The sequence below is a fragment of the Schistocerca piceifrons genome, chromosome X (assembly GCF_021461385.2).
Source record: "Schistocerca piceifrons isolate TAMUIC-IGC-003096 chromosome X, iqSchPice1.1, whole genome shotgun sequence".
Classification (NCBI taxonomy): Eukaryota; Metazoa; Arthropoda; class Insecta; order Orthoptera; family Acrididae; genus Schistocerca; species Schistocerca piceifrons.
The window spans coordinates 190,912,938-190,929,224 of NC_060149.1; the positions used below are offsets into that span (position 1 = coordinate 190,912,938).

General features: G+C 43.6%; 1 protein-coding gene across 1 annotated transcript in view; it reads left to right on the top strand.

Moving 5' to 3' along the window:
- Positions 1 to 16,287, top strand: part of LOC124722244 (F-box protein At5g06550) — a 610,244-nt gene that overhangs the window by 421,305 nt on the left and 172,652 nt on the right. Inside the window, exon 5 of the mRNA XM_047247434.1 lies at positions 4,304 to 4,433. Coding sequence (XP_047103390.1) covers positions 4,304 to 4,433 — 130 coding nt within the window. The remainder of the gene's footprint in view (positions 1 to 4,303; positions 4,434 to 16,287) is intronic.

The following is a 16,287-nucleotide window of genomic DNA, read 5'->3' on the forward strand; positions in this document are numbered from 1 at the left end:
CAAGAGGGCCTCAGTTACAGTTAGTTACACTGACACGCCAGTGATGGGCTTAGCCCGTTTCATAATATTGATGGTATAAACGATTTTAGTGCTGCACATTTTCTTAATTAGTGTTACGAGTCCGTAATCTCTGAGTAGCATAGAAGTTAAGCACAGGTCCTCTCGGGTGGCTTCAACTACCAAAGCATCTTTGTCCCTCAATGAAGCACCCCAAAACCGCTGTTATCTTCATCCTCAGTTATTCCTTTTTCCGTAACAATTTAATCCACGTCTATGCTGTTCGAGTTGGTATATCATACGCTTGTGTAAGATCGCTCACCAAATACATGACCCTCCAAATTTCCCCAATTTCGTCGTTGTTGCTGAGTCTCTCGGTGGTCATGTGTGGCTTTGAACTTCTCGATATTTTTCTCGCCAATCCTGCCTCACCTGTCCGTCGAGGCGGTACGAATGCTTCTTACGTCATGGTTACGGTTTTTGCCCAATGGACCAAAGGATGAAGCAAAGACTGAGATATTACCTCCTATTCGCAGTGAATGGCGTACGAACAGCTGAAAGGTCTACAGTGCCTATGTTTGATGTTACCATTTTATTCAAGCCTCCAAAGGACAGGGTTTAGTTCCGCTGACTGTTGATGTAAAGTCTTAAGTTACCACTCTTGCTGATGGCATTATATATTCTGTCGTAGAAAATTCCGCCTAGCCGCGAGAAACTAGGTAAGAAGCTGATCGAGAAAATAAGCCGAAATTTACTTACATGGTGTTGTAGTGACGTCAGTTCAAAAGGCTGGAAGCTACACAATGGTTATTTAATTTAAATGGCTACATTATTTGCAATGCAAATGATAGGAAGTCAGGGACGTTGGAGTATTTCATGACTGTCACAGAAAATAAACTTGAATGTCATAGAGGCCGCAAATATAACTTTAATTTATAGAAAAATTTCAGATAGTAATTAGACATATTGCTTTAATTAAGAAAATTTTAGAACTTGATGTGTATGCTGGGTAACTTGCAGGCTGATGAAAATAGTTCAAAATTACATTTAAGTGTTGTTGGTCCAGAGGGAGGAGCTTTGGACTCAGAGTGGTGGCCGGGAGATCAGGGAAACTTGTAAAAGACGGACATTCTTTAATACTTTTACGATCTGTAATTATTCTAGAAAAAATGATATAGCAAATCCTCGTATATCGAAATAATCGCCGCAATGCGATACATGTAATAAAATGTCAACCACAGTTTTATCAGTCACATGAAATTATATGTTCCAGAGACATATTAAGTCTCATCTTTATCTATGAAAATGAATACAGGCCGGAGCAATGAATTAAAATTTGTATCAAGGCCGAGAAACAAATTTTAATTCATTTTTTCGGCCTGTATTTGCTATCATAGTCATTTTTTTAAATAAAAACGTACAAGTTATAAATTACAGCAAAACTAATAAAATTCCTAGAAACGTGTCAAGTATTAGATATTGAACGATGTGGTCAACCACGATCAGTGAGGTGTTGGATAATGGCATAGCGCCATGGCTGTTATCGCAATAAACAAAATTGCAATACATACTTCAGTTCCTGCATGTTGACTACTTTTAAATATTTTATTATGTACATGTGCCGAGCCGGCCGATGTGGCCGAGCGGTTCTAGGAGCTACAGTCTGGAACCGCGCTACCGCTACGGTCGCAGTTTCGAATCCTGCCTCGGGCATGGATATGTGTGACGTTCTTAGGTCAGTTAGGTTTAAGTAGTTCTAAGTTCTAGGGGACTGATGACCTCAGAAATTAAGTCCCATAGTGCTCAGAGCATTTTTACATGTACCGAACGAGAAGAACCCACCACATTCACACAAGAAAATGAATCAGTATGGCTTTTTTATGTTGCTCATTTCATTTATTGTGATTAATTGTTGTTGTTTTATTATAAGCGCGTGTGCGCTGGGCTCATATGTATCTATTTAAGTCGAAACGTTGATTTGAAGAATATTACGTTTAGTATTGCTGGAAACGTTAGCAAGTGAGCTTTTATTTAAAATATATTTCTAGCTTGTAGGTTATTTAGTATTCAAATGATGGTCCATTTTGTGTTTTTATGTCTTTGAAAGAAAGTCATGCTTTTGGTGGGGATACCCGAAGTCCTCATTGGCGGTAGAGGTAAGTCGCTGGACAGTGCTGGAAAGTCGAAGGGCTCTAGGGCACAAGGATGAACTGAGGACACTTATATATGGGCTGTCGGGGGAGACGGTAACAAAGTTTGACTTTGATGACGTGCTGTGGGAGAGAATACGACTTTGTAATTTAGTCATGTGATAGGAAAATTTTGTAAGACTTCGCCTCAGCGGCATCAGAGATGCAGTCTTAAACTCAGTAAAATTCAGCTACAAATAGGACTTTTATCTTTCGAACTAGCAATGAACTGTTAAATTATTGGGAACTCAACTACCATTCATGCTACGTTTTACGCAATATCAACTGCTGTTTAATGTTTATAATTCTAAAACCTTGTTCAAGTATGCTTTGTAGAATACCATTGCTGAGTAACATTGATTTATTTGTGAATAAAATATCAGACTTGTGAAACTATAAATTCGTGGTACCACCTGCATTAATTTGCAAATATTTCCCAATTTTATCATTTATGATCATTGCTCTTCACAGCAATTTATCATTATTAATTAATTCTCTTAACTTACCTGTGATTAATACATTACAGCGTAAGATGATAATTTACAACAGAATATTTGTCTATCTTAGCTATTGGGAGTAAAGCAGACGTATGCGACTCGACCCTACGACATCCGTGGGATACATTTTCGATTAGAGCCGTACGTAGCCCAATATCGATTCTTATTGCTAACTCACACAAAATTGAGCGTGTTGGAAGTGTACGAAACCCGGTATTGGTCTTCATACTGCTTAAGTATTTATAATCATAAACACAAGATTTGGAGCAAAGGTTCAAAAAACGGCTTTGAGCACTATGGGACTTAACTTCTAAGGTCATCAGTCTCCTAGAACTTAAAACTACTTAAACCTAACTAACCTAAAGACATCACACACAACCATGCCCGAGGCAGGATTCGAACCTGCGACCGTAGCGATCGCGCCGTTCCAGACTATAGCGCCTAGAACCCCTCGGCCACCCCGGCCGGCTGGAGCAAAGGGAAAGAAAACATACGCTAACTTCTAGCTGGCCTGATTGATTTAATATGAGGGTAAGTCAAATGAAAACCATAAATTTGTAATAACAAATCGAAATTTCGCGCCGCTATCCTGTAAGTTGGTAAGCATGCTACAAACGGTGTGCAGAATGGCCTGGAGGTGGCAGCATAGTGCAGATGCACACATACCGTCACAGTATCAGTATGAAGATGGCCGCCCCACTTGCGACTTGGGCCAGGAAAGAACAGCATTCTGTTATTCGGTTTTTGCGTAGTGAAGGTGTGAAACCTATTGAAAGTCATCGACAAATGAAGGTTCAGTACGGTGATGCATGTTTGTCACAGCAGCAAGTCTGCGAATGGAGTAGGAAGTTCGCAAATGGTGTGACTTCAGTGGCAGATGCTGTTCGTCAAGGTCAGGCACAACGAGTTTTGACTCCACAGAACATTGCAGCAGTTGAAGCCATAGTGAAGGAAAACCGCCGAGTGACACTGAATGACATTGCAGCATGTTTACAGATTAGTCATGGGTCAGCACAACACATTGTGCATGATGTGCTCCAGTTTCACAAAGGGTCTGCAAGATGGGTGCCACGGCAGCTGATTCCTGAAATGAGAGAGCGACGTGTTGATGCTTGTGAAGAACTTCTTCGGCGCTTTGAACGAGAAGGTGATGGCTTCCTTGCAAGAATCGTTACTGGGGACGAAACCTGGGTTCACTTCCACCAACCGGAAACGAAGAGAGCGAGAAAGGAATGGCACCATTCCTCATCACCAAGTGATTTCCATACGTTTGGACCACTCAAAGACGTAATGGGAGGAAAGAAGTTCCGTTCTGATGAAGAAGTACGCCACGCAGGGCATGAGTGGTTGCTCGGACTACCAAAAGAATTTTTTTCTAAAGGAATTTATGCACTTTGTAAGTGCTGGAGGACTTGCATTGAGCGTGGGGGAGATCATGTTGAAAGGTGATACAGCTTTGCACCACTTCTGCACAATAAATAATATTTAAGATTTTCATTTGACTCACCCTCGTAGCATGTCTTTGTATGCATTTCAGTTATATCAGCTTTACTTTCCACGGTTAAATTGTGGTCTTGTTACTGAACAGGTTCTCACAGATGAATGTTTGGTCGTTTGCAGGTGGACAACGTGGGACATCCGTCATGGCAGGCGCAGCTGAGGGGCAGCAAGAAGTGGACGCTGCAGCCGCCTCCCGAGTGTTTTTACTGCTGCGACCCGCTGCAAGTTGTTGTCGAACCCGGAGAGATAAGTAAGAACATTCTTTTACGCTTCACTAACTCAATTAAATTTTCAGTCCCGGGAAATATTATATAGTCTTTTAATTGTGGATATCCGCAGCTACAGCAACGCGCCGCAAATTGCGGTAAAGAATACAGCAGAAGATGCTTCTCGCTGTGCCGACTGTCCCGTCCCATTCACTCTCTATACTGAAGATAGGTATCGTTTGATGATCCAACGACGTGAGCTTCATTAGGTACTCAGCTGTTCCCCAACAAGGACGATTAAGGGAAAACGAATTAATCGTGGCAAAAATCGTCTGGCTATGCTATGACTTCAATATCAGGGAGTCACAACTGGAAACAGTCTACTCATACAAATAACTCGGAGCAACAATTTGTGGCGATACGAAATGGAATGATCATATGGGCTCAGTCGCACGCATAGCAGTTACCATACTTCGGTTCATTGATATGATATTGAGAAAATGCAATCAGTCTACAATGGAGAGAGATTAAAAAGCACTCGTGATGACTGATGTGTTCGCCGCTGGCGCGCATACGTAAACAGTCCAGGTATTGGGAACAAACAAGTTTATTAAACACAATTTCCACAAAGATATTATCCAGAATGAAACAAAAGAAAGGATGATTCATCAGTACGTGAAACAAAATGTATGCTAGTCCTACAATAAGTGAAACAAAATAAATGATGGCTCATAAATAACGGAGCCACTTAGACTACCAGAATCACAAAAAATGGTTCAAATGGCTCTGAGCACTATGGGACTCAACTGCTGAGGTCATAAGTCCCCTAGAACTTAGAACTACTTAAACCTAACTAACCTAAGGACATCACATACATCCATGCCCGAGGCAGGATTCGAACCTGCGACCGTAGCAGTCGCGCGGCTCCGGACTGAGCGCCTAGAACCGCTAGACCACCGCGGCCGGCTCCAGAATCACAAAGTAAATAAGTAAGTTCCGTGATACGTGAAAGAGCTACACACGCTTCACAGTCTTAAGAGCTCTGCGTTCAAAACAGTGAATGAAGTCACACGCTATTTAATGAGTCTTGAAGTCCTAATAATTTTGATTAAAACAGAAAAATGAGTTTGTCACTTCAGTTTAAAAACCGAAGTTCAAATCCAAGCTTCAGTCAAGAAGAATAAACACTTCACAATTCTTGCGGTGAACTTCGCTGAAATATTGGGAGACAACAGTAATGAAATATCTAAGTCCGACAAGGATGGAAACTTCTAGTCTGACACTATCTTGCCGACTACAAGAGAAACAGTACAATTTTATCGAGTCTCAAAGAGCATGTCGCTGATCACTTAGAATCCCAGCTGAGGAGGCGGCGCGCTGTTCAGAAGCCGATGGCCCAGTCCTTGGTGCAGCGTAGTGGTCTTTCGGTTGCTGGCTGCGACGAATCTGCTGTTCAGAGCTCGTACGCTAGCCTAAATTGCCGCCTCAGGGACGTATACGAGTTAACTTATATTTTGCACGTGGCCGGTGGTTGCATGAAGAGGTGCGGTTTGCCCACAAATTCTACGGTCGCCGTGTACGCCGCATGGTGGCCTAGTCGGAGTGCTGCTGACGCCCTCTGCTGGTCTGGCCGCGGAGATCCTGTGTTCTGAGGTGTCATCTGCAGTGGAAGGAGTGGGCTCGCTGCATCACTTTCGACGAATAAGTTAATATTGCTCACGTCTGTTGGGTCTGCATCACACAGATATAATAGAGGATATTGAACGTACACAAAGATGGCCACAGGTTTGTTTGACTCAAGGAAGAGCGAAGAGCATGATGTAAATGTTAAAGAGGCTGCACTGGCAGACGCTTCAAGGTGACATCAATTATCCAGCGATTGCCTACTTCCAAAATTTCAGGTACCACTATTAAGTTAGTATACTGCAGCCCTCTGTGATCGCTCACACAAGTGAGGGAACACCATATTAGGCTAATTACAGCGTGCACAGAGACGTTTAAGTAGTCATTCTTCGTACGCTCCACACACGAAAGGAATCCCTAATACGTGGTATAACGGCAAATACCCTCTTCGATGGACTTCATAGTGGTTTGCAGATAATGGATATAGACCTAGATTCTACGATCGGATTGATAGTGGCTTACGCGCCCTGATACGATGTATAGTTCATTTTGCTTATCGTCTCCACCTACATCATTACCCTACGAATCACTTCAAGGTGCTCGGAAGAGGCTACCATTGAATGAACTGTATACAGGATTGACATAAATTCTACTGGAGCACATTCAGAGACGAGAATTCGTTTATCCATTACAGAGTCTTTGGTGTGATGACTGTGTGTGCTAATTTAAAACGCTGTGCCGGAATGTGATTGGAACCCAAATTCCTGCCTTCCGATGACGCCATCTGAGTACACCTCATGAGCCTACTCAAGGTTTCAGTGTGCTCCACTGTCCTTCTAAACTCTGTAGAGACTTTCCCACGAAACTGTGGGGTTTGCACCTCCGAAAGATAGCGTGTACAGTGTTGGGAAATACTATAGTCTAGAAGGCGAGAGAAGGTTCTTGATGGTTTAAAAGTGAGCTGCTTTGCGCGTCTGCTACGAGCAGTCACATGACGCGAATTTATTTCTTTTTACAAGACTGCTGGAAATAACGTTACTGCAAAACTGCCAGTATTCTGGAAATGCTGCGATCCCAGAACAATGACTATAAACTACTGTTCTGGTTATTGCACCTAAATACTGTAATGAAATTGAAACAGAAAACTTTGTGTGTAATAAGTGTACTTAGACTCAAATATTTTAAGTTATTTTTAACCTAAATGCACACATTCATGTATACGCAAAGAATCAAAAACTATACTTTCTTTTTATTTCGAGAGTCAGGTGCAGTTGACCGTACATCGGCAAACGATTCTTTCCTTACGGTATTTGATGCCTGTTAGCTATTTCTAAGACAATTCTACCGTCATAACCGACATTTCTGTTTCCGTCTGCTCTTCCTCTGCTGCTCTGAGCTCTTAAGCTAAAATCAGCATTATCACACTCAATCCCTAACGAAACACTTAGAATGTCGCCGTTCTGGAAACAGTACCAGTAGAAATTCTACATCTACATCAACATGACTATTCTGCAATTCACACTTAAGCGCCTCGCAAAGTGTTCGTCGAACCACCTTCAGACTATTTCTCTGCCGTTCCACTCCCGAAAAGTGCGCGGGAAAAAGGAACACTTTACCATGATGAACAGTTCTCCCTATGCAGGCGGACGTCAAGAAAACATTTACGCATTCGGAGGAGAAAATTGGTAATTGAAATTTCGTAAAAATATCTCGCCGCAACGGAAACGCCTTCGTTCTAATGATTGCCACCCCAGCTCACGTATCATATCCGTGACAATCTCTCCCCTATTTTGCGATTGTACAAAACGAGCTGCCCTTCTTTGAACTTTTCCTATGTCCTCCGTCAATCCTATCTGATTAGGATCCCATGCCGTGCAGCAGTATTCCATAAAAATACGGACAAGCGCAGTGTAGTCAGTCTCTTTAGTAGAACCGTTGCGTCTTCAAAGTGTTCAGCAATAAAGCGCAGTCTTTGGTCCGCTTTCCCCACAATATTATCTATGTGATCTTTCCATTTTAAGTTGTTCGTAATTGTTATCCCAAGCAATTTAGTTTTATTGACAGCCTTCAGATTTGTGCGATTTATCGTGTAACCGAAATTTAACGGATTGCTTTTAGTACTCATGTGAATGACCGCATACTGTTCGTTATTTAGAGTCAATTGCCACTCTTAAAATTGCCACTTTTCACAACCTACAGATACCTTGTCTAAATCATTTTGCAGTTGGTTTTGCTGTTATGATGACTTTACTAGACGGTAAATAATAGCACCATCTGCAAACAATGTAAGAGGGCTGCTCATATTGTCTCCTAAATCGTTTATTTCCGTCAGTTACTATGAAAGGAACCTAATTGGTATAAATCTCGATCGGAAGATTTGCCTCTATTAAGTGATTTAAGTTGCTTTCCTACACCGACAATACCGACTTCTCAATTTCTCATGTTTACAGCTGTTTTTCATTCGAATCCTGGAATATTTTCTTCGTCTTCCTTGGTAAAGGAATTTTAGGAAAACCATGTTTACTAAAACCGCTTTAGTGGCACTGTCATCGATAACATTACCATTGTTATGGGGCAGCGAAGGTAGTGATTGTGCCTTGTCATTGGTATTATTTACGTATGACCTGATCTCTTTGGATTTTGTGCCAGATTTCGGGCCAGAGTTTCATTGTGGAAACTGCTAAAGGCATCTCGCAATGAAGTCCGGCCTAAATTTCGTGCTTCAGTAAAACGTCGCCAACCTGGGAGATTTTTAAATTTGACATGCTTCTTTCGTTGTTTATACCGTGTTCTGATCTGTTTTGTGTAACATGGAGGATCAGTTACGTCTCCTATTCGTTTATTTGGTGTAAATCTCTCAGTTGCTGTCAATAGTATTTTTTAAAATTTAAGCTATATCTGGTCTGAGCTTTCATAGTTTGTATGGAGTGGAGACTATTCCTCTGGAAGGCATCAAGCGAATTTTTATCTTCATTTTTATAAAGAACTGAGACTGGTAGTGCTACCAATGGAAGATACACTATGTGATCAAAAGTATCAGAACACCTGGCTGAAAATGACTTACAACCTCGTGGCGCCCTCCATGGGTAACGATGGAATTCAATATGGTGTTGCCCCACCCTTAGCCTTGATGACAGCTTCCACTCTCGCAGGCATAGTTCAATCAGATGCTGGAAGGTTTTTTGGAGAATGGCAGCCCATTCTTCGGGGCGTGCTGCTCTGAGGAGAGGTATCGATGTCGGTCGGTGAGGCCTGGCACGAAGTCAGCATTCCAAAACATCCGAAAGGCGTTTTATAGGATTCAGGTCAGGACTCTGTGCAGGCCAGTCCATTACAGAGATGTTATTATCGTGTAACCACTCCGCCACAGGCCATGCATTATGAACAGGTGCCCGATCGTGTTGAAAGATGCAATCGCCATCCCCGAATTGCCCTTCAACATTGGGAAGCAAGAAGGTGCTTAAAACTCAGTGTAGGCCTGTGCTGTGACAACGCCAAGCAAAACAACAAGGGGTGCAACCCCCTCCATGAAAAACACGATCACACCATAACACCACAGCCTCCGAATTTTACTGTTGGCACTACACACGCTGGCAAATGACGTTCACCGGGCATTCGCCATACCCAAATCCTGCCATTGGATCGCCACATTGTGTACCATGATTCGTCACTCCACACAACGTTTTTCCACTGTTCAAGCGGCCAATGTTTCCGCTCTTTATGCCAAGCGAGGCGTCGTTTGGCATTTACCGGCGTGTTGTGTTGCTTATGAGCAGCCGCTCGATCATGAAATCCAAGTTTTCTCACCTCCCACCTGTCTTACTACTTGCAGTGAATTCTGAGGCAGCTTGGAATTCCTGTGTGATAGTATGGATAAATGTCTCCTTATTACACATTACGACCCTCTTCAACTGTCGGCAATCTCTGTCAATCAACAGACGAGGTCGGCCTGTACGCTTTTGTGCTGTACGTGTGTCCCTTCACGTTTCTACTTCACTGTCACCTCAGAAACAGTGGACCTAGTGATGTTTAGGAGTATGGAAATCTCGTGTAAAGACATATGGCACAAGTGACACCCAATCACCTCACCACGTTCGAAGTCCCTGAGTTCCGCGTAGCGCCCCATTCTGCTCCCTCACGATGTCTAATGTGGCTGATATGGAGTACTGGCAGTAGGTGGCAGCAAAATTCACCTAATATGAAAAACGTATGTTTTGGGGGGTGTCCGGATACTTTTTATCACATAGTGTATACACTGGTGTCCAAAATTAAAGCAACAAACGAAAATTTTGCAATGTTAGTTTTATTTTGCCACAAAACAGTATCAACAGGTGATAGTAAAGGAGAAACAATGCAAAAAATTCAGAACGTAAACAACTGCAACATGCATAACGGTAGACAAAAATGTTCTTCGTTTTTCCCAACTTAACGGATTTACACACACATTCCGACAACTGGGTTAATGCGCTCAGTATGAGGTGTGACTCCCTCTGGCAACAACAGAGGCCTGACAACAATGGAGCATGCTGTAAATGATGTCATCAGTCTCATGTTGAGGCAATAACGCCCATTCTTCCTGAAGACGTGCTTGCAGTCTTGAATGTGGCTAGTGGATGCTGACATGATGCAAGCCGTCTCTCTAGTACATTCAAGACATGCTTTATGGGAATCATATCGGGAGAGCGAGCAGGCCACGCCATTATCTTCCGTTTCCAAGAAAACATCAACCACCTGTTCTCTATAATGTCGAGAATTATCGTCCATCAGTACGAAGTCTGAGCCAATAGCACCTCGCAACAACAGCAAATTAAGTCCCACGATATCGCCACGATACCTGGTAGCAGTTAAACCTGGCCGCTTCACCTGTACAATTTAATGAATAGTGGTTCGAGTGGTAAACAGAAACCCTGCCCACACCATTTGAGATCCTCCTCGATATCGGTCTCTGTCCACAATGTTTGGGTCCCGAAATCGTGTTCCACGTTCCCTCCAGACGCGAATCCATCGAAAATCACTCTCCAGACTAAATCGGGACTCATCTGTGAAAACAACATTGGCCCACTGTGCGACGGCCCAGGTGGCATGTTGATGAGTCCACTCTAGACGTTCTCTTCTGTGAAGACGCGTCAGAGGTAGACATCCAGCAGGTCTCCGACAGTAACGGCCACTGTGCCAAAGCCGTCTGCACGCCGTTGGCCTCGATAAAACTTGTCCAGTGGATGCTGCGAGCTCACATGGCAGTTACCGTGCAGCACTAAGGCGGTACTGTCGTGCCCTTACAGCCAAATGATGGTCCTCTCTTCTTAAGTCACTCGTGGTCAGCCCTGCCCTGGTCTTCGGGGTACAGTTTGTCTCTGTAAACTGTTGCCACATCCGAGAAACAACAGAACGATTCACACTAAGCCATCGGGCCAAATCGGTTTGCGACTGTCCTGGTTCCTTTCTTTCTATGGTCCTCCACCGCTGGGAGTTTTGTGCCATACTGTACCGTCAGTGACTGTGTAAGCAACGACTGGGGACGTGGGACTACCCAGCAAACACTACCTCCTTTCATAGGCGCCTTGACCTCATCGTTGTCATGGTTGTCCGTTGACTGCCATCTTCCGTGCAGAACAAGATCATACAGACATCTGGTTGACACTTCGTATGATTATACTGCGAATTAGACACAGGTCGCAAAAATAACGCTATGTTGCTTTTGGACACCAATATATATGTGTAAGTTTCCAACACACATGGAAACTCTGTTTTCCCTTAAAGTATGTCGCAGTTGTGAGTGTAGAATAGGACCACCACAAACAATCTGTCAGTGTCCAAAATACGCAGCAAGTTATTTCTTAATATTGTATGCAAGCGTAATCGTGTTCCCCTTTAATTTGAAACTATATAAGCGTACATGTTATCAGTCTCAATGTGAGAGAACATGTTTTCGAGGAGCCTTCCATAGACATAGCCATCTACTCTCGTTACAGCGCTGGGTTATCATACATAATGTCTCTTCATACGCACGACACAACAGTGCATGTAAATTCTCATCTCAAAGTAGGTTGGTATTCTTAGCGTTCTCTGCTAGTCGCTGGAATGATCCAAGTATTATCTCTACATCTACATCTACATCTATATGGATACTCTGCAAATCACATTTAAGTGCCTGGCAGAGGATTCATCGAACCACCTTCACAATTCTCTATTATTCCAATCTCGTATAGCGTGCGGAAAGAATGAACGCCTATATCTTTCCGTACGAGCTCTGGTTTCCTTTATTTTACTTCGTGATCGTTCCTCCCTATGTAGGTCGGTGTCAAAAAAATATTTTCGCATTCGGAGGAGAAAGTTGGTGATTGGACCTTCATAAGAAGATTGCGTCGCAACGAAAAACACCTTTCTTTTAATGAAGTCCAGCCCAAATCCTGCATCATTTCTGTGACATTCTCTCCCATATTTCGCGATAATATAAAACGTGCTGCCTTTCTTTGAACTTTTTCGATGTACTCCGTCAGTCCAATCTGTTAAGTATCCCACACCGCGCAACAGTATTCTAAAAGAGGACGGACAAGCGTAGTGTAGGCAGTCTCCTTGTAGACCTGTTACATTTTCTAAGTGTCCTGCCAATAAAACGCAGTCTTGGGTTTGCCTTCCCCACAACATTTTCTTTGTGTTCCTTCCAATTTAAGTTTTACGTAATTGTAATACCTAGGTATTTAGTTGAATTTACAGCTTTTAGATTAGACTGATTTATCGTGTAACCGAAGTTTAGCGAGTTCCTTTTGGCACTCACGTGGATGACCTCACACTTTTCGTTATTTAAAGTCAACTGCCACTTTTCACACCATTCAGATATCTTTTCTAAATCGTTTGCAGTTTGTTTTGGTCTTCTGATGACTTTATTAGTCGATAAACAACAGCATCTACAAACAACCGAAGACAGATGCTCAGATTTTCTCCAAAATCGTTAATATAGACAAGGAACAGCAAAGGGCCTATAACACTACCTTGGGGAACTCCAGAAATCATTTCTGTTTTACTCGATGACTTTCCGTCCATTACTACGAACTGTGACCTCTCTGGTAGGAAATCACAAATCCAGTCACATAACTGAGACGATATTCCATAAGCACGCAATTTCACTACGAGCCGCTTGTGTGGTACAGTGTCAAAAGCCTTCCGAAAATCCAGAAACACGGAATCGTTCTGAAATCCCTTGTCAATAGCACTCAACACTTCATGTGAATAAAAAGATGTTCAAAATATTCAAATGTGTGTGAAATCGTATGGGACTTAACTTCTAAGGTCATCAGTCCGTAAGCTTACACACCACTTAGCCTAAATTGTCCTCAGGACAAACACACACGCCCTTGCCCGAGGTAGGACACTCGAACCTCCGCCGGGACCAGCCGCACAGTCCATGACTGCAGTGCATTAGACCGCTCAGCTAATCCAGCACGGCAATAAAGAGATAATTGTGTTTCACAGGAACGATGTTTTCTAAACCCATATTGACTGTGTGTCAATAGAACGTTTTATTCGAGGTAATTCATAATGTTCGAACACAATATATGTTCTAAAATACTGCTGCATATCGACGTTAACGATATGGGTCTGTAATTTAATGGATTACTCCTACTACCTTTCTTGAATATTGGTGTGAGCTGTGCAACTTTCCAGTCTTTGGGTACGGATCTCTCGTCGAGCGAACGGTTGTATATGATTGTTAAGTATGCAGCTAATGCATCAGCATACTCCGAAAGGAACCTAATTGGTATACAGTCTGGACCAGAAGACTTGCTTTTATTAAGTGATTTAAGTTGCTTCACTACTCCAAGGATATTTACTTCTACGTTACTCATGTTGGCAGTTGTTCACGATTCGAATTCTGGAATATTTACTTCGTCTGCTTTTGTGAAGGCATTTCGGAAGGCTGTGTTTAGTAACTCTGCTTTGGCAGCACTGTCTTCGATAGTATCTCCATTGCTATCGTGCAGAGAAGGCATTGATTGTTTCTTGCCGCTAACATACTTCACATACGACCAGAATCTCTTTGGATTTTCTGCCAGGTTTCGAGACAAAGTTTCGTTGTGGAAACTGTTATAGGCATCTCGGAGTCCAGACGACAGACATCGTGAGTTCCAATGTTTTCCACCATCTGCAGTTGATTGCATCCTTTTCCCTCAATGGCTGCCGGAACAGCCTCTACAGCATGCTAAATGAGGCCTCAAGCCACAATCGCTGTTTGAACATGGTGTTCCTTTCCCTAACGGGTACCATTATTCACTGTACGTTTGAACTGCTGACGATGAATAGACCCCTACCCTTTTGTGTTTCCCCTATTATTAGAGGAGACAGTAGGTTTCTCAACGTGTGAACTCAGTCTCACTGACTCAGTTACTATTTGAGTGAAAGACAGCACCTCGAACTTGCTGGTTAGGGAAATGAGTGTGACATCCTGAGTTCTCCCTGATCCCTGAGTACCTTCACAGGACACTTAGACCTACCATTGACTCGCCACACACCGTCAAGTGAATGAGGAGTAACAGATCCTGTACTTCCTGCAAAGGAGATGGTATCCATAGGACGTGATAGAACTTGAGGTGCCTTTGGTCTCTCTGGTTCAAAATGGTTCAAATGGCTCTGAGCACTATGGGACTTAACATCGGATGTCATCAGTCCCATAGACTTAGAACTACTTAAACCTAACTAACCTAAGGACATCACACACATCCATGCCCGAGGCAGGATTCGAACCTGCGACCGTAGCGGTCGCGCGTTTCCAGAGTGAAGCGCCTAGAACCGCTCGGCCACTCCGGCCGGCGGTCTCTCTGGTACATGTCTTTCGGTAGTCCTCCGAACTCAGACATTCGTAGCAGTTTTCAATCGCTTGACAGTAGTCAGTGAGATTTCCAGCTGCTTACAAACGGTAATTAACGAATCCTACGCCAGAGGACAGCATACAAAGGAGTTCTGCACTGTGGTTGGTTTGGTTCAAATAGCTCTGAGCACTATGGGACGTAACATCGGAGGTCATCAGTCCCCTAGAACTTAGAACTACTTAAACCTAACTAACCTAAGGACATTACACACATCCATGCCCGAGGCAGGATTCGAACCTGCGACCGTAGCGGTCGCGCGTTTCCAGAGTGTAGTGCCTAGAACCGCTCGACCACTCCGGCCGGCGGTCTCTCTGGTACATGTCATTCGGTAGTCCTCCGAACTCTGACATTCGCAGCAGTTTTCAATCGCTTGACAGTAGTCAGTGAGATTTCCAGCTGCTTACAAACGGTAATTAACGAATCCTACGCCAGAGGACAGCATACAAAGGAGTTCTGCACTGTGGTTGGTTTGGTTCAAATAGCTCTGAGCACTACGGGACTTAACATCGGAGGTCATCAGTCCCCTAGAACTTAGAACTACTTAAACCTAACTAACCTAAGGACATTACACACAACCATGCCCGAGGCAGGATTCGAACCTGCGGCCGTAGCAGTCGCGCGGTTCCGGGCTGAAGCGCCGAAAACCGCTCGCCCACCGCGGCCGGCGATGTGGTTGGTGCAATAACTTTCGGAACAGTAAACAGATACCTATAACCTAAGCTTGCAGATTCTGTTTTAATTTATGCCTCTTCGAGATGAATATTCTGACTGTCGAACATGCCGCCTTTTGTAAACACTACCTTGCCTGAAATTTCCTGGCGCACCTCATCTCCTAGCTTCACAGAAGTTCTCCTGCGTAACCGCAGGACTGACGCTCCCGGCAAAAAGAATAAAGCGGAGACATGGCTTAGCCACGGCCTGTGGTATTGTTTCCAGAACGAATTTTCACTCTGCAGCGCAGGAAGCCGCAGCAATATTCGCAGTGCTGGCAGTTCGTGGCTATTCAGACGTCATCACACTATCGATGTAGATACTTGTCTTGCTGTAAAGAAATCCCAGGTACACCATCTGATCAAAAGTATCCGGACACCTCTATTTAACGCGTAACCAACCAGTAGAAGTCACGAGAGACGAATCCGTCAGAGGCCGGCAGGCGTGGCCGAGCGGTTCTAGGCGCTACAGTCTGAAACCGCGCGACCGCTACGGTCGCAGGTGCGAATCCTGCCTCGGGCATGGATGTGTGTGATGTCCTTAGGTTAGTTAGGTTTAAGTAGTTCTAAGTTCTAGGGGACTGATGACCTCAGAAGTTAAGTCCCATAGTGCTCAGAGCCATTTGAACCATTTTTGAATCCGCCAGAATCAATGGCTGTGGGGAATATAGAGTTGTCAATATAGGAGCAGTAACAGC